At 43.8% G+C, this 20,260-nt stretch overlaps 1 protein-coding gene across 1 annotated transcript in view; it reads left to right on the top strand.

Annotated features, from left to right (window-relative positions):
- mgat5b (alpha-1,6-mannosylglycoprotein 6-beta-N-acetylglucosaminyltransferase B) overlaps nt 1–20,260 on the top strand; it is a gene marked incomplete at both ends in the record, with an annotated part of 52,340 nt that overhangs the window by 2,265 nt on the left and 29,815 nt on the right. The window contains 4 exons of the mRNA XM_083677990.1: nt 13,324–13,468; nt 16,344–16,453; nt 19,758–19,831; nt 20,199–20,260. The exon at nt 20,199–20,260 is cut by the window's right edge and continues 109 nt beyond it. Of these exons, the coding sequence (XP_083534116.1) occupies nt 13,324–13,468; nt 16,344–16,453; nt 19,758–19,831; nt 20,199–20,260 (391 nt within the window). The remainder of the gene's footprint in view (nt 1–13,323; nt 13,469–16,343; nt 16,454–19,757; nt 19,832–20,198) is intronic.

Raw genomic sequence — 20,260 nt, 5'->3', positions numbered from 1 at the left:
ATATATATATATATATATATATATATATATATATATATATCACACTGCACAGGCCATTTGGAAGAGTCAATGTTAGCTTTCGGGCCAGAGCCTAACCCACCTTTATCACAGCCTGGCACACTGTGGACTCTGTGCTCCATCCTCAGTGATTGTAATCACCAGCTAGCATGACATTGGAGCATCAAACTTCCTATCAATCAACCCAAAATCCCAATGGAACGGTCCGGGTTCACTGCTGTATTGAACACTTTTATAGATTTGCACTCTTCAGCAGTAACCACCAATGCTTCTCTGCTGTTTCTCTCTCTCTGTGACAAACTGATGTGGAATATTGAAGCTACAGGACAGACAGTGAGAATAGAGTATAAACATCTCTGATGAGATGGTGTCTGTCGCTGTAAAAGCCACCGTGATCTGAACCATTATCCCTCTCTGTCCTCCGAAATGGATAAAATCCAGAAGTGATGGATAATCTTGATGTAATATAATCTGTGTTGATGCACAGCAGCCCCAGCAGAGGGTTGGAGACTCGGTCAGAGCAGAGCAGCAGAGGGAGGCTGGAGAGCTGTCTGATTAATTAACCACTCACAGGCTGCAGTCTAGGGAAGGCATCTGGCCCCCAGCTCATTAAACACTGCCTGCTATACCCAATCAGGGAATGGCAGGCTGAGTAAACTCTAAGCCTCTTTGTGTGTGCGTGTGTGTGTGTGTGTGTGTGTGCGTGTGTGTGTGTGTGTGCACGTGTGTGTGTGTTTGTGTAATTAATGGGTAAGGATAGAGTGTTCATTGGAGTGTCACCAGGATACTACACTCCAAGTCAGGCACTTCTACCCCCAGGAGTGGTACAGAGAGCCTGTTGACTGTAATCCGCTTTAGTCATAAGAAGCTTTTTTGGTGCACACACACGCACACACACACGCACGCACGCACGCACGCACACAAACACAAACACAAACACATACACAAACACAACCCCCGCCAACAATGGTGGCTCTTATTGCAATGTAGACCAACTGAGCATGGCTTAGATGTACAGTACAGGGAAGAGAAAGCAAGTATTAATTAGGAAAACTAACAAACTGTTACTCTAATGTACTGTAGAGAAGAGAAACCAGCTCGATCAAAGGCCGTTCCCCACTTAAACTCCCTCAGCAGTTTGTTTTTTTATAATGGAAGTCATTTAAATGCAAGGGGAGAACATAGCTTTAACAAAACTGTGTTAGTACTGTATATTAGAAGTGTTCCAGATACAGTCAAGAAGCAGACTACAGTATCACACCAATATTACCATGTATGGTGTATACAGTATACCCTCAGATTAGTCTAAGTGTGAGAAGATACAGACAAGCAATGGTAGGGTTTCTTGTCTTTTGAACATTTGCACCGGATGTAATAACTGTACAGATAGAGGAATGTAATTTCAATGCATCCATTCTGTACTAATACGTAGAGAAATACGAACCAATGAACATGTATCATGAGAGATCTTGTGACTGCAGTTGCTTACCCGTCGAGCAACATCACACTCTTTGCCTTTCTAGTTAGCTTGCTTTAACAGGTTACGCCCAATAGGCCACTGACATATCTGCAGGGTTAGTTTGAAGAATATGGCTGTACTAACATGAATGCGTTTAGCACATTTTACTGGTCTTTGATGGGACATGAGACTAATGATGTGTCACAGAATATTTCCTGGGAAAGAAGGCATGAAAGAGTGAAGCGTTTGATCGTCTGTATCTTAAAGGCTGCAGAGCCGTCCAGAGGGTTTCTAATGGGGTCTTTGAAGCACACCCTCACAGAGTGAGGGGGGGGGCTATCAATGTAGCTCTGCTTGTTGGGGGGGGGGGACAGTACATGTACATGGCCTTGGCAACAAGATGAGACTGTGTAAATTGCTCGTGGACCGCACAGTATACCTGGATGTGAGTGTTTAGTATTTTGTGCACAGGGTTAGGGTTACGTTCACTATAACCTGTGTCATTGTATGATGGTGTTTTTCAGTGCTGCACTACAAGCTCTTAATGCTTCCCGAGGTGGAACTTCTCTTTATGATGGTCCTGCCTCCCCATTGACCCCATCTGTTAATGCACTGTTGCTGTGCATGCAGTATCTGGGCCTCAGGAGCTCTCAGTAAATGCCACTGATGGATGTTGGTGCACATCTCATTTACAGCAGTCTGGTGGTAATAAGGAGCCAGGGAAGTAGTCTTGCTCACACACATATGAATGCCAGAGGCCTTGTGAGGTGTAATAATTCACGAACTCTCGCCATTGGGTAGTTTTAAAAAAACAAAATATATAATATACAATAAGGAATATAAGGAACGATTCACTGTTTACATAACAGAGTAACTAAGTCTTATATTGCATCGGAAAGTTTGGCAACAGGTTCTATAGTGAATATAAGACTATTGATATCGGGGCTATTTGTATAGGGTGTAGCTATTTGCATACGCTTGTGCAATGGCTTGCAGGCATGCTTCATATTCACGTCAAGCGATCTAGAGCCTGTATTTCATTCTGTAGCTAACAGTCATCACTCCCTGATGCATATCGTAGACAATAACAATGTATCACTCACTTAGAGTGAAGACATCACATTTACACGTCTGTCAGAACCATAAACTGCCAGCGGTTGTGGTTTTATGAAAAGATAGACAAATCGCCCTTTGTCCCAGCAAACATTGCAGCCATGTGGAGAGCCACTGCTGGTGGTCTGATGTAATATGAAGAACTGAAGAGCTGTGCTTGAGCGAGACATATGTACTGTACAATGACTCTTCCGTGAGCCTTTAATTTTTATGGTTTTCTACGGGCAAGGCTGGGCAAATATTTTTGAATCTTAGCAGATCGGAAGTCATCTACTTGTGTGAACTAGGCAGGGGGGTTCTGCAGAGAGGGAGGTGTGTGTGTGTGTGTGTGTGTGTGTGTGTGTGTGTGTGTGTGTGTGTGTGTGTGTGTGTGTGTGTGTGTGTGTGTGTGTGTGTGTGTGTGTGTGTGTGTGTATGGGGGGTGGGGGTTAATTATGTTTTAAGCTTGATAAAAGCCAGGAGTGACGAGGCTAATTGTAAGTAGCTGAAAAATACTTTTTGAGAGACCTCAGACTATACAGTATTGTCTGTATGTTAATTATCACATTTTTACCCCGTAAAAAAAAAAAACAGTCACAGTGACTCAGAGATTTTCCTGGCTTTCTCATAAATCTAAATCGTAAAATAAATTATACAGAGGTACTGTACGAAGAAATATGTAAACCCTTTGAAGTTTTATCAATTAGTTATCTGGGGTGTTGGGAGCATCCTGACACACTGTAACATATTATATCATGTTGTAGCCTTGGGATAGAATTACTGCAGCAGGATAGTCTTTCATGGATTGAATCATTGTTAAATTGGTGTTAGTGCAGGTCAGACCTCTGACTATTGACTAAATTGTCTACTAAGAGAGCCGATGGCAAAGGAATGTAAAACAGTTCACTGCATTTCTGGAAATTAATTAAGACTATGATGAATAACACACACACACACACGCACGCACGCACGCACGCACACACACACACACACACACACACACACACACACACACACACACACACACACACACACACACACACACACACTCATACACTCACACAAACACACACACACGCGACCTCGGCTGGCCGCCTGGCAATGAAGCATTTTTGCATTTGGTCGGCAATCCATTGCATGCAATGACTGCTTGTAGTCTGGGACCCTTGACTCCACCAGATGTAGGGTATCCTCTCTGGTGATGCTCTGCCAGGCCTGTACTGCAGCAATCTCTAGTTGTTGTTTGTTTTGAGGAAGTTTTGCCTTAAGTCTCCTCTTCAGCAAATGAAATATTCAGTAGAATTTAAGGATCCTGGAGATTGACATGGCCAGTCAACAACTTTACACTTTTTGGCCCTAAAAAACTCCCTAGTTGCTATGGCAGTATGTTTTGGGTCATTGTCCTGCTGTATGATGAAGTGCCGTCCAAAGTGTTTGGAGGCATTTGCTTGTATGTGGGCTGACAAGATATTTATGTACATTTCAGAATTCATTCTGCTGCTGCCGTCAGCAGTTGCATCATCAATGAAGACAAGTGAACTAGTTCCAGTGGAAGCCATACATGCCCAAGCCATAACACCCCCTCCACCATATTTCACAGATGAGGTAGTATGCTGTGGATATTGGGCAGTTCCTTTTGTTCTCCACACTTTACTCTTGCCATCACTCTGGTACATGTTAATCTTTGTCTCATCTGTCCACAATACCTACTGCAGAACTCTGCAGACTTTTTAACAAACAGTAACTTGGGGATAACTAGTGGTTTGCACCTTGCAGTGTAGCCTCTGTAGTTCTGCTAGAGTAGTCTTCTGCGGATGGTAGTCTCTGACACATTCACGCATACCTCCTGATCTGTTCCTGATCTGTGGAGGTTGTTTTGGGGTTTTTCTCATGGTGAGCATTCTTCATGTTGCTCAAAAGTGTTGGTGAAACCGATATGTACATAAATACCTTCAAATAAAAGCTGAGGATGTATACTTTATTATTATTTACCTCATAGTAATTGCTTGATTTACAATCCAAACTTTTGGAGAGCCAAAAGAAGAAAACATGCTTACTTAGGCAGGGCACTGTTACTGAACATTTTAAATTGAACTGAAAATGTAACATACTGCGTTGTGTGTACCACCTTGGTAGTCTGTACAGTATGTATGCAACACATTGTTGATATAACTCAGGGAACAAATCGCCCAAAATAACAAAAACGGATCAATGCTGGACTATGGATACAGTATGATGAAAAGTCATATCGAGATAATCAGCTATATCAATTTTATTGCACTGCCCTACTGTGATGGTGTGTGATTTCCAGGGAGATTATGCTGTACTGTAATTTATCAGAGGATTAGCATGACAGATATGGTATCTATCTGTGCTCTGGTTGGTTCATTGATTCCATGGCTGATTCTAATCAGGTTGGGGCCTTCTCACAACCATCTTTAGAGCACAGATATTATTGATCAAGAGATGTAAATGATGCAGTTGCACCTGTTAAGTGAGTCAGTTGCTTTGCTTGCCCATATATTTACTTGTTTCCAGTGGTTCCCAGCTTTGCCATTGTTTTTTTCACGCAGAGGACAGGAATTTGGTAGCTTGCTGTTTTTGCTTCTGAAGCAAACACAGATTCCTCATTCAGCTGTCAATGTGAATAATGAGTCCAAGAAAATCACACTGTCAGCGTCCCAGAAAATCATTATGGCACCAATACATAACCTTATGTTCAAGACAGTATTCATGTGTACAGTATACTCTATACACAAGCTGTCTGTGTGTGTGTGTGTGTGTGTGTATGTGTGTGTGTGTGTGTCTGTGTTTCTCTTTCTGTGCAGTCGCTGAGTCAGCGGTACTCTGTCTTGGTGGCTGGGTGTGATTTTCTATTTACCCTGAAAATACAGGACCTCACACATGTTCTCTCAAAAATAACAGTGCTAGGGTTAACTGAACGCTGGATGTAAGCATTGTTACTTTTATGGAAGCCCACAGCAAAGCTTCCTAGCCTAGTTGGAGCTACTGTTCATTATGTTTGACAATCATATCGGAGAAGACTCTCCTTCACCTTGTTTATCTGTCTCTGTGTGCTGTGCGGTGTGCGGTAGGTGGTTGTAGGAAGCACACTGGGAGAATAGGAGGACGAGGCAGACCCAGGTTTTAATTGAAGCCTCGGAGAAGCCTAGATAGAGGAATTAGTGTGGATAGTTTCCTGTTTCCTGGGCTGTCAGGTGCAATGAGAGGAACTCAGGCTGCGGAGAGGATAAGTGACAAAGGTTGTCTACTGCAATGGGTTCCGGGTCTGGCAGCTCCCCCATGGGTGTTGTGCACAACAGAGCAACTCAATCAGTCTTCCTGTTAATGAATATTTGTATGAGGTGTAAGAGTGTGGGGGGGCCGGGGGGAGTGTGAATCTTCCACTCTGACAGAGAGGGAACAGCCCCCCCCATCTGACAGCCCCCCCCCCTGCCCACCTTCTCCACCACAGGGCCTTAACTAGGAAAACAAGACCAGCACATAATCATGTAGGAGAGGATATGGACAGTCATTGGGGAGGGGAGTACAGGAGGCCGCATTATCGAATGTGTCAGTTTCACACATACATAAGCACATACTGTATACACACACACACACACACACACACACACACACACACACACACACACACACACACACACACACACACACACACACACATACACGCTCGCTTGCAATCATCAACACACACACACACACACACACACACACACACACACACACACACACACACACACACACACACACACACACACACACATACACACGTTCCTGGCAAATTAAAAGGCAGGCTGATTAACTCTTTTATGGAACTCTGGCACACACCCAATATACTTTTATAATCAATAGTTTTATGAGTCAAAATTACTTGGTAGATAAATTAAATCTCCCATGCTCCTCTAGATGAGCTAGAACTAATTGATAATTGTCCCAAGATGACTTAAATTCATCCTGTATAGTTTTTCTGTATTTTTAGATGGCTATAAGAAAAACTGCACTGTTTGGGGATATGCAACCAAGCATACATGCATTATCTGAGGCAGAGACAGAAGGTTCTTTATCTCTGCAGAGAATTGTGTGGTGTGTTCTATCCACCTGCGCACTCACGCATGACTTTCTAGAGTTAACGATGCCCAAACAAACCCCACATTGTGGAGATGGAGCTGGCTCTGCATAACACCTGCATTACACCTGCATCAATTATAGAAATGTGAATTGTAGCATACAGTATTTTAGAGAAGTATAAACTGTGTGTGTGTGTGTGTGTGTGTGTGTAATTGTGTGTGCATTTATGGATTGTTTCACAGTGAATAACTGATTTGTGTATTTGACATAAGGAGTCTACAGCTCTCTGAAAGCGCTGCACGAAAGCCTCACTCTCTCTCCTCAGCAACAACAACAAACATTTTTTTCTCTCTCTCTCTCTCTCTCTCTCTCTCTCTCTCTCACACACACACACACACACACACACACACACACACACACACACATACACACACACACACATACCCACACACACACTTGGTAAGTATTGATTCTGTGTCACAAGAAGTTTAATGTATTCACTTTATCAGTCCAAACATGCACCCGCTGCTTAACAAATGAGGGATTTTCACACAGCTAATAAATACATCATCCGGATGTTGGAGCGTGCGGCCGCAGGATTAGCTCTGCGTGGCGGGACACAATGCACAGCATCCCTCTGTGATGGTGCCGGAGAGTGTCAGCCCAAATCATCACAGAGCACAGGAGGGTTTAGGAAATTAGATGTACAAACACACTATCAAAGGCGAGGCAACCCGGTTTGACATTAGGCAAAGTCACACTGTGTGGCTTGGAAAATACTAAACAAGTGTTAAGTTGGTGTGATTGATCGTGTGAATGATTTGTGTTTGTGTGTCTGAAGTCTCACCGGATGACAGTATCCATACTGTATGAGAGCATGGGGTGATCTGTGTTTACTGTGCTCCACAGTGATTCACGACTGATTGTGGCATCTCATAAATGTAGTTTTTTTTTCTTTTTTTCACTTTCACAATGCTAGATAATAGATTTCATGTTCTATGTCAAGTGTTACTTCATTAAGGTTGATTTGTCAACCGTGATTCAGCTTTGTGTAGATGACGCGTTGTACCCTTCGGCGTCTCTGGCCTTCAGCCCGTGACGAAGCTGTGTTTTATGTTCAACATTCAGTGCACTAAGAGGACGTAGCCTCTCACAGCGCTTCGAGAGAGGAGAGACGTGTTATTTCCTGAGTTCTCTCTTCTCTTTATTATTGAACGGTCACGTAGATATGTGAGGTCTGCTGCTCTCTGATTCACATCAATGAGTCTCCCAGCGTTAGGAGCCCTCAGCTAAATGAAACTTAAACCAGCGATCAATAATGAAACTGGAATTTGGTTAGCAGCTATGACAGTAACTAGCCAACCAGAGCAATATCCGCTTCCCACTATGGATTCATACATCACCATATTAGGCCACTGCGGAGCCCTTTGGGAGCCCTTAACTTCCTAGATGTTTTATCCTTCCTTACTCCAATGGCTCTGATAATGGGCTTCAGCAAACCGCTGTAGTGAGAGAGAGATCATATGCCAGTCTCTCAGGACCTATACATTTAATGTGTCCCGACTTAAAGCCAATGGGCTTCCAGTCATGGAAGAGCCAGGTGGATACTACAATGCTTATAATGAGAGAGCAGACTTTGATTATCAGTGGACGAAAGTTACTGTCTGTGCAAAGCTGTTTGGAGTAAGATAGTAGTAAAATGGCACCGTTTTTAATGAGCAGATGTTACCCATCCCTATCTATCTGAAGCATCTCAGTGTAAGAAACGTAAGCTACCCACAATCAAAGTTATCTTTCATATGCAGATTTTAAGAAGAATGTTTTTTGTTTTTTTTAATTACAACCCAGACTATAGTCGAGCTGCAGTACACAAACAAACAGAGTGCAACTCCTTGCCAGAGGCTCACATCTACAGTGGCCAGTGAGTCCCAAGGACTTCTGTTTTAGATTGGCCAGCCAGTCCCCCTGTGCTCTCAGCAGGCTACGCTACAAATGGCTATCTAATTGGAATTTGTTCATAAAATCGATTGTGTTGTGGCACTTCCGAAATTGAGTCGTTAAAGGAGATTAGCTCTTGTTAAATGGGCCCTTTATTAACCAGCAGATGAGGAATGACACGCAGAGGCCCACATTAGCACACAGATACTATCGGCGGAACGGCTCCTGAAACGGCCCTAACTGCACAGTGCAGGCCTCTCTTCAGAAAAAAACACATTAGTCAATGTATCCCAAGGGGAGAGCCATCGCACAAATAAATGAGAATACCTGATGCAATAGATTGCCAATGTATATATATATATATATATATATATATATATATATATATATACAGTACCAGTCAAAAGTTTGGACACACCTTGCCAAGAGTGTGCAAAGCTGTCATCAAAGCAAAAGGTGGCTACTTTGAAGAAAAAAATCTAAAATCTAAAACATGAACTGGTTTGTTTAACACTTTTTTGTTTACTACATAATTCCATATGTGTTCCTTCATAGTCTTCAATATTAATCTACAATGTAGAAAATAATAAAAATAAAGAAAAACCATTGAATGAGAAGGTGTGTCCAAACTACTGTACTGTACGGTACTGTATATATCAAAGTATTCTAAAAATGCCCTGTGTGGGACGGGTGTCTGTGTGGGACGGGTGTCTGAATAATGATGATTTATGAGCACAATGTATGTGAGAAACATGGTTACTGTGATGCATCATGATCGTTCTTCCCACACTTGAGCCCGGGGGCTGTGTTTAGATCTAATGCAGCAACGCTTGCCTGGAATCTGGCACCTGCACCGAACCCTCAGTTGTGGTGGTGTGATCGTCTCTTTCAACCTCAACGCACCTCGGTGGAATAAACACCACAAATAGAATCCCTCAGTTGACGAACATCAGTGTACTTTTATCTTGGCAAATTATCTCAAACACTAAGTACTCAGTAAGAACACTAAGTACTCAGTAAGAACACTAAGTACACAGTAAGAACACTAAGTACTCAGTAAGAACACTAAGTACACAGTAAGAACACTAAGTACTCAGTAAGAACACTAAGTACTCAGTAAGCAGCGCCGGCGTTACCGAAGGGGCATCATGTCTTCTAGGATTCTAGTACAGTTACAGTATTAGGTGTCATTCTACCAAAAATAATGGGGATATACAGTAATCGTTCCCTTTGAAATGGTTCCCGATGGTAGGTTCTGTACAGTGGCCCCCCTCCCTGTTTAGTCCTGCTCTTTCTGAACTGAAGAACCGAGACAGTCCAGCTTTGATGGAGCCACACTGGGGCTTAAATGACCAGCCCCTGCTGTCGGTGTCTGTGACTGAGAGGAAGCCAGTCCGACCTCCTGATTTAGACAGACTGATGGAAGGATGGAAGGAAGACATTTTAGCCCAAAGAGACAGGAACTGCCCTTGTCTGATTCTCTGCCCTTCTTCTCCCTGAAGTCAGCCCTTGTTCCCTCCCTGTCATGGATTCAAAAGAATTGAATTTGTTCAAGCATAAACGAGAAAATGAAATAAGACTAGAGTGAGTTTTCACCATACATATAGAAGCTGTAAATCTATTAGTGTAAATCCATGACGGGAAGTGTGCATGTGCATATTAAGGGGAAAGGGGTAAGATCACAGCTGAGGAGGAAGAGAATGGATAATAAGGTACGGGTTGCAAAAAAGGACAAAGGTTGAGAGAGTTTCCTTGATACAATATGCTAATAATCCACAATTCTCAGCAGCTCCTTCTTCTCCTTGATTCCTGTCTTGACACTTAATCGTAGGGGTAGGCGATATGGCCTAAATTTCATATCACAATATCTTTCACACTCTGAACGATAACAATATGATATCACGATATAGATTTTTTTTTTTTCTGAACCACATTTTATGAGCCCTGCAAAGTTTACAGATGACAAAGATTGCTTTTAACCTGATAAAACCAGGGAAAGTCATGGGACAAAATGTACACTTCTGGATCTTTTTATCATGCATATAATCTTGCAAATAATTGTGCAATAATTGTGCTTCTCAACAAATAAACTGCAAGATAAACTGCAGGATAGAACTGCAGGATAGAACTGCAGGATAGAACTGCAGGATAGAACTGCAGAATAGAACTGCAGGATAGAACTGCAGGATAGAACTGCAGAATAGAACTGCAGGATAGAACTGCAGGATAGAACTGCAGGATAGAACTGCAAAAATGCTGGATAAACAGTTTGCTACATAGGACCTTTTTCCTATATAGGACCTACAACCTTTTTTCAAGTCAGCCAGGAACAAAAAATGTTCAAGTCACCCAGGAACATTAAAACAAATGAAACAAATGCAAAAATGCAGGATAATAAATAATCAGAGCTGAATTAAATAACTTAATGGGTAGTTATTACTATTTTAGGGAACCTTACTCCCATAATAACAAAAAAACCCAGTCATGTGTGCATACTACAGCAGTTCCGTCTCTCACTGGTTACGGCCCAGAAAAACTAGCAGTCTGTCAACGGTCTCTGGTTTCAGTCATGTGACAACGTTGCCACCAGCGCTAAACTACGGCACTGCTTATCTCTCTCCATGGTTTGCTTTGTTGTCATAGGGACGACCACTGGAGAATGATGCTTTTAGTGGTGTGTGTGTGTGTGTGTGTGTGTGAGTGTGTGTGTGTGTGTGTTGATTACTACTTGCATTCTGGTGCTTTCATCATATTCGCAGACATGATTTATTTTGAGGTGATGGAAAAGGTTGGTTGTGTTACCTCCTTTGGCAGTCACAGGCCGACAGAGTGCCAGGCCGATTGGTTGAGGTCGGATATTTTGAATCCAAACCAGTTCCAAATGACAGACGAACTAATTCTTTCGTCAGCAGCCCCAATTGCACCAAACACCTTCCATGTTTTCACTCATTTTAAATGCTTCTCATTTGCACGGTTAGTTCAATACAATTTAGTTTTCTGATAGCCAAACTAGCAACCCTTGGCAGACGGATATGGCTGTTGAGGTACGTGGGCGTGCTGTGATCATGATATCCGTGATATGCCAAAATTCATATCATGGCACAACGTGATACCGGTATTTCGCCGGTATTTCATACCGGTATGTCGCCCACCCCTACTTAGTCATCACATATCCTCATAACCCATAGACCTCATTCAGTGTGAATCTGCCTCCTCCCCCAATCTGGCCACGCACGCACGCACGCACGCACGCACGCACGCACGCACGCACGCACGCACGCACGCACGCACGCACGCACGCACGCACCAAGGGGCCCCGGACCTCCAGTGCAGGAAGATCAATTTGACTCTAATCAGGTTCTTTTTTCCCCTGATTAAGCACTTGCTCCCGATTTGGTTTCTTTTGTGGTTTAATCTACAGTCAGTGTGGTTTCCTGTGACAAAGGTGACTTTCTCATGGACAGTGACAAATGAACTCTGACAGTGGAGGAAAGTGAGTTTGCACACAATGCAGTTTTTGGAGTGCAATGCGATTGATGAAGGAACAAAGAGAGGTGAAGCTGTATTTCATTCACACTCACTTAGAACACTGTGTTGCTGTTACTGCCCATGTCCTCAAGGTCTCCTAGCAGGCCAGGGTGAGGAGGAATCAGGAATCAGGAGGAATGATTTGATTCTGATTTTGAGTGAGTGGTGAGTTTCAGCTATAAAAGACAATAGCAAGAAGGTACAGAACACTCTCTTCTATTTTAACTTAGGCTACTGTGGCCGTGTCACCTTAAATACACCATTTCAGTTTATTCAACAGCAAACACAGGTATAAATATGGTCACCCATGATTTATAACATTCCATTGATCCTGACGGAGTTTGACCAGAGTCATTAGAGAAACAAAGCAAATGGCACAGCCTTGACATTTGAGAGGGAACTGAGTCGGTGTCTCAAGCTACTGGCTTTGTAATTGACCAGGTAAGGACTAACATAATTATTCTGGTTCACCTGCACTTCCCGGGTCATGGGTAATTGGAGTCGAGAGAGGGAAGGGGAAAACAAAAAAAATCAACAAAGATCACTGTCAGACTAATTTGTTTCCCCTACTACTGTTTGTCCAGAGGTCTCTGCTTCCTGCATGCTCTGCTTCTGTAATGAAGGCCAAGAGTGGGCCTTGGATGCTGTGATATTAGTGCACCGCGAAATACTGGAATAATTCTACAATATCAAGGGCTGGGCTTTTATTGGGAGAACTGTCAAGTGCATTTCAAATGCAACGTTGAGTGGCTCTGTGTTCCAGCATTCTGGTGCAGCCTTTGAAAATGCATTTAAGAATCACATTAGAGGAATGGAAGGATAGGAGGACTGTAAGTGGGACAGCCTCGGGCTGTGTACTGTACTTACTGTAGCCCAGGCAGGGGTAGTCATTTCGAGAGGAAGTTGATATGTTGACACTATAGATCAGGGAGACAAGTTTAACATCGGGCCTGATTTAACTGTGAGTTCCCTCAATGCAGCAGTGTACCAGACATCAATTCCCAATCTTAATCATTCTCTCCCTTTCTCTCCTCTATATATCTCCCTTGTTCTCTCTCTGTCTCTCTCTCCCTTTCTCTCTCTGCCTTTATGATGTTGAAATGAAATATACTGTAGTATATTTATTTATTTATTTATGTGTGTGTGTGTGTGTGTGTGTGTGTGTGTGTGTGTGTGTGTGTGTGTGTGTGTGTTGGCAGTGATGGGAGGCCCGGAGTCTCGTGGGGTGCTGAGGAAGATCAGTGACATGTTGGAGATCATTATGAAGAGGATGGACACACTGTCCAAACTGGGAAACACCAGTGACTCTCACAGGTTGGACGAGCTCAGCTCAGCCCTGGACAGGTATGGTCTGGTCATGACATTTCAATGTATCTACTCCATGTCTACAAATAGCAAATGAACTGGACTTTGTTACAGTATGAGGAAAGTATGAAAACAAAGCAGTTTGCAAAACACAGGACTCTTCACTCAATCTACATCTAAAGTATACATCTGTCTACATCTGTGACACTTCATCTGGGTCCATACTGCCAACACACACACACACACACACACACACACACACACACACACACACACACACACACACACAATGCATGCGAAATGTCAAACCTTTTTTTTTTTTTTTTGTGCACATGAGCATTGATCAGAAGATCTCATACCCCCCACCCATGTCCTTCCTCTTATTGGTTGGATTAGAGGGATCCTTGCCAGACATGGGGAGGCTACCAACCCTGAGCTTGCTCTATGGTCTCCATGGCAACAGACCTTTTTCTCACACGCAGGGATAGGGAGGCTCCCTCCTGCTGCGGTTTGTCTGACACTCTGTCCATCCCTTCCGGACATCTCTCTGCTCTCCTACGCTCAACACACTCTCTCACTCTCCATGTCTCACACCTTGGAAAAATCCCCTCTGAAAACGTAGGAGCCTGAGAGTCTTACTGGCTACAGAGTACAGTTCATGCTAACCACTGCCGAGGCATATGTGATATGGATCTGAACCAGAGCAGCCTCTAGTCCGTACAGTAACAACACAACGACCCTGCACAGACATGATCTAGAACTCTTGTCACCAACACACCATTATCCAACTCTTGCTGTGGTTAGCTGCATTCTTCTACATTTTAGCAATTGTATGCTCTTTAGTTATGCTCAATAAATCATATTCTGATGTATGTTTAACAAGGATTTAATTGGCCTCTTTGGGAGTAACTCTACAGTACAAATGATGGCAATGGTTCTCCTCCGACGGTAAAGGCGACCGGTGAAAGGGCCGTCATACTGTAGGCTGTTGTTTTAACCAGCCACACTGGAAGCATTACTGAAAGGTAGTAAAGTCTAGGGTCTATCTACATGATAGTCGCCGCATCAGAATTGAGTCAAAGTGACAGTTTAACAGAAATAAAAGGTAACAGAGAAACCAAAGCCCTCGCTTATTTCAAAAACGTATCAGCCAGCCACATTACTCTTCAATACTTGTCTTGTCTTCCCCTGGGCCAGACACTTAATATAAATGTGATGTCTACCACTAAGGACAGGTTGCATAAGGAGGTGTACCAATTGTATGCTTTGCAAAAAAAAGTGTAAGGACAGATTTATATGTCTGTCTGAGCCGAGGAGTGTGTCTCATACATACAGGCCTGTGCTGCTGTCTCTGTGTGCCTCTCATCTGTCCTGACATGTTGGCTCATAGGAGGGAATAGGATGTGATGGCCACTGCTTCCCCCAGGGCATTACATGGTCAAGTTAGATTGGAGCACCAAGTTATGCAGTTTTATTACCCCCCTCTACACACACACACACACACACACACACACACACACACACACACACACACACACACACAGAATCTTGGAATAGTATTAGTCTAGTCCTGCATAAATCATATGATGTCTGTTAGGGGGCACAGTGGTGGGGACAGTAGAGAGAAGCAGGTACAGGCTCAAGGAGGACAGTAGAGAGAAGCAGGTACAGGCTCAAGGAGGACAGTAGAGAGAAGCAGGTACAGGCTCAAGGAGGACAGTAGAGAGAAGCAGGTACAGGCTCAAGGACAGATGACAGGTTCTTGCATCAGAGGTCTTGTCCTCAGCCAGCTCATGGCTAAGGCTCTGGGAACACTTGGTCCTCAGTTCTCTAGTGTACAATACACCCGGGAACACCACTCTTTTATTCTGTGGGAGAGCTGGCTTCTTTGAGAGGATTCCCAATGTCCACCATAGCACCTTAATGATGACTACTGGGGATCTCTCAGTACAGCTTTGTACCACCATGTAATTGTGTCATCAGCCTGGGCCCAGATCCATTACTGTATGTCCCAGGCCATCTCCACTGTTACTGTTCAAGCTGCCCTAAGGCTGGAGTTACCTTCGGTTCTACTCCTGGCTGCCTCCCAGGTTTTTCTGCTAGAGCTCGCTGTGATTCAAGGACACCTCTCTCTCTCTCTCTCTCTCTCTCTCTCTCTCTTCTCTCTCTCTCTTCTCTCTCTCTTCTCTCTCTCTCTCTCTCTCTCTCTCTGTGTCCTCTCTCTCTCTCTCTCTCTCTCTCTCTCTCTCTGTGTCCTCTCTCTCTCTCTCTCTCTCTCTCTCTCTCTCTCTCTCTTCTCTCTCTCTCTCTCTCTCTCTCTCTCTCTCTCTCTCTGTGTCATCTCTCTCTCTATTTCTCTCTGCCTCTCATGATTGTTTGCCAACACTGCTTTCAAGCCATTGCAGTCAACTGCAATGAAACGCATTTGCTAACAACCTAACTGTGCTCTGTTCTCGGCCTCCCTGGGACTGGGGCTTTAATGTGCTGACTCACTTTTTTTTATCTCAACAAATAAATTGTGAGTGTTTAAAAGCTTTTCTATTTCACGCTCCAACCAAGTTCCACACAATTAGCATTTCGTCTGCCTGTTGTGGCTATTCTCTTCCGCGGGAGTAAACTGTAAGCATCCACTGGAGGGTAGAATATTGGATTAAAAGAAAAAGGGAAAAAAGCCTTCCTTTGCTTTTTACAATGTTTGTGAAGATGTTACAACGGGTGATATTGAAAGTCCAATGTCACAGAAGAAGGAAATTGTACAGTTCTGTTGATAGTCATGGCCGTGTGTGTGTTTGTGTGTGTGTTTGTGTGTGTGTTTGTGTGTGTGTGTGTGTTTGTGTGTGTGTGTGTGTGTGTGTGTGTGTATGTGTGTGTGTGTGTGTGTGTGTGTGTGTGTGTGTGTGTGTGTATACTGCAGGATCCAGCCAGTGGGACTGGTGGAACGTATTCAGGCTATAGCCCAGAACATGTCTGACATGGCTGTGAGAGTGGAGCAGATCCTACAACGCAGCATGGCCAACAACAGAGGTATTGTACTACACACACACACACACACACACACACACACACACACACACACACACACACACACACACCTAGCCACCACACACACACACACACACACACACACACACACACACACACACACACACCTAGCCACCACACACACACACACACACACACGCACACACACGCACACACACACACACACACACACACACACACACACACACACACACACACACACACACACACACACACACACACACACACACACACACACACACACACACACTCAAAGCCAGTGGATACAACACACACCTTTCTGACCATTCACACCCAGCTGATACCACACACCCATTAATATAGATATAGGACCACGCCCACTCTCCTCACCTCACACACACTCCTCTATCCCCTCGCCAACCTGGAAGTGACTGTACTGGAGTTAGACATCTGAATACGCTGGTCTTTGTTGAACTTGTAATGTGATGCTATCGAACATGACAGGTATTATTTATGCCACATTTACAGCTGAGATGATGAAGCTCCATTCGTGTCTGTGTAAGAGTTACACTGCACTGGGGCCCTGTCTCACTGCCTCAATGTCGTCAGGAACACGGTAACATGATGTTCAATGCATGCTGATGAATTTTTGATCCCTATAAATCCGCGATGGGGAAAATGGTTGGACTCATCGAATTCAGACATACAAATGGAATTAGACAATATGGAAAATTGCATTGAAATGATAAGAAAACAACTTAATTTGCTCCATGACAATTATATTTTATGTAGAGTACACATTAGTGATGTTATTTTACCCTGCAACACCTCAACAATCTTGAAGAAATGTCCCCTGTGTTTGTGTGTGTGTGTGTGTGTGTGTGTGTGTGTGTGTGTGTGTAGTCAGTTAGCCAACATTAGCAATACTGAGGCTAGCCTTTGTAGGTAAAAACACTTTTTCAAAATGTAATTCAACATGAACTGCAAAGCACATGACCCAATCCGACTTAGATTTCTTTTGTTGATTGAATAGGCCACTAGATTCAGCTTGTGCACATCCAGTGAACAAAAAGAAAAGGAAAATAACTGCAGTCGTTCAGAGTCTGTGGGTGAAGTAAAATGGAGGAAAAATAAAACAGAATAAAGGAAAAAATAAAACCGATTTTATAGGGCCCTAGAATTTCCCATCCAGTTAATGGGATCTGAGGCTGTCAGCTTCCCTCTATTACTGTCGATGTCCTCCATTTCTTTACAAGGCATTGATACAACACAGAGTTCACTGTGAGCACAGTTCATTGTTGCTCCAATTCTGCTTGAGCAAAGGATAATGTATAGCTAGATGTTCTAATAGCCGAGGCGACGCATTCCAATGCTACGGGGTGAGACGTGGCCCATTGTTATCATTTATCTTGTCACTGACTAAAGTAGACACGTTCTATACACAGTAGAGACTGTATTTTGAGAGAAGATAATCAAATCCCCTGGCTAATTTCTGACACTGCTAGCTGTAGAGAATTACAGTACGACTGTCATTATTTTGGTAATCAAACAGAATGGCTGGTAATCCTTTGTCTGTGATGGTGCTCAGCAGGACTTGGCAGCGCCACGCTGCTGGAAAAACAGCAACCGCTCCTTTAATTAGGCTGACGGGAGCTGGCCGCCGAGGAGAAAGAGGGAGGGAGGGAAGGAGAGTGGGAAGGAGGGAGAGAGGGAGGGATGGAGCGAGAGAGAGGCAATTACAGTCAAAGAGAGAGAGGGAGCCTGAGGGAGAGTTTTATAAGAGAGAGAGAGAGAGATGGGGGGAGAAAGAGACAGCGAGGAGACTGAGAGATGGAGCGATAGAGAGAGAGGAGAGAGAGAGGCAGAGAGAGAGAGAGAGAGAGAGAGAGATAGAGAGGCAGAGAGAGAGAGAGAGAGAGAGAGAGAGAGAGAGAGAGGAGAGAGAGGCAGAGAGAGAGAGAGAGAGAGGCAGAGAGAGAGAGAGAGAGAGAGAGAGGCAGAGAGAGAGAGAGAGAGAGGCAGAGAGAGAGAGAGAGAGAGAGAGAGAGGCAGAGAGAGAGAGAGAGAGAGGCAGAGAGAGAGAGAGAGAGAGAGAGAGAGAGATAGAGAGGCAGAGAGAGAGAGAGAGAGAGAGAGAGAGAGAGAGAGAGAGAGAGGAGAGAGAGGCAGAGAGAGAGAGAGAGAGAGAGGGGGGGGGGGGATTTTTGTATTACAGTTTTTCTCATTTGCTTAAACACATTTGTCCACTCTGACGTCAAAACAACACACAGACTGAAACAGAAGCTGACTGACCAAAATGACAAATTTTGTTTGCCAAATGCTCTAACACTCACAAAACATTAAAAACATGCAACAAAAGCAAATATTTCCATCAAACAACACAACATGTGGTCAAATTAATATATTCTTTCAATCAATCATTACACAATGGACAACAAAATACAGCTATCAATATGAACCGGTTCAACCTTAATTTGTGTTATATGCCTGTGCCATTTGCTGACACTTTACATAGTTATAGTATGTGCCAAAAATGACAAGCAAGCATATCACAGCATGAATTGGATTCTTTTCTCCACAGATGATTTTACTAGAGATAACAAACCCTGCTGCATTGACCATGACATGGTCAATAATTGTTGCCTGAATTTAATTTGAAACTTGAGCTCTATTTTCTCCTCCTGCTGCGGCTCCTCCAAAACCTTTCGTTTAACACAGTTAATCCAATAGAGTTCTGCGTCTTTCTATGAGATCTGTGTTAACTGTTTTGAAAAAGGGTATGACAAATGTGTGGAACAAATGAAAAAGCGCTGATGAAGTGGTGATGATGAAGATCAAGTGGATCCCAGTTTCATTAAGTGTGTCTTAGCAATCGAGAAAAACTGTAATCAAGCAGACGCTGTGTCACCTCTCCGCTGCTCTCTGTGTGGGCCTCTGAGATCGGCAGGGAGAGCCAGGCTTTGCTTGTTAGCTAACCCTGGAGGCAGCCTAATGCAATTCTGTTCATTCTGAAGCCATGGAGGCCAGTGTGTTAAAGCCCAGAGACAGGGCCCAGTTTAATCTCGTCCAGTGCAGTTTTAACCTGCTTTTTTTTTTGTCCTGAGACCTGTTGAGTGGCCCAGTTGAAAGGTTGTTTCTGCCTCAGCAGCCCCTCTCTGACATTGTCATTAGGTCAAAGCCAAGCGGCTTGAGGTTTCATGGCAAGTCTTCTTTGACGATCAGTTCATGATATACTGTATATACTGAATCTGTAGTTTAGGATTCAGCCCACGGGTATTGGCTTTATTGTTGATGTGTGAGCCCTTGTGTGTTTTCTACTCCGCAGTTAGGGACGGAGCCACAGGCCAGTGTGAGGTGCCCAAAGATCCTCGCTACCCGGACTGCCACAGCAAGATGGACGTAAGTCCTTTTGTACCATTCTGTCCCTTCTACTTTTGTGGTGTTTATGACCCTGGCACCGCCCGTTTTATGATCTGCTCCCATCAAGCATGCATTGTTTCACAAGGTTCCACGTGTGAAGTGGTTTGTTCAGATCAATGAAAAGGACAAATGGAATCAACGCAAGACCACCACCCACCTCCAACAAAGCCCTTACGCTACGCAACTCAGCACGCATTGGTTTGCTCAGCAACGAGATGACCTGACAAAGATTCGTTAAGAATCTAAATGTTGTCTGTCTTAGCTTTTGAGTGTGCAGGTCCTACTTTAATTTAGGCTCACTCGGCAACTGACCACTGACCTTTCACCCTTTGACCTTTACCCTCAGTGGATGCGCGCCCGCTGGACCTCGGACCCCTGCTATGCCTTCTACGGGGTGGATGGTTCAGA

The sequence above is a fragment of the Argentina silus genome (genome assembly GCF_951799395.1).
Source record: "Argentina silus genome assembly, chromosome: 9".
In the NCBI taxonomy this organism is placed as follows: domain Eukaryota; kingdom Metazoa; phylum Chordata; class Actinopteri; order Argentiniformes; family Argentinidae; genus Argentina; species Argentina silus.
Note: the sequence above shows the minus strand (reverse complement) of the source record. Positions and strands in the feature narration are given on the sequence as shown.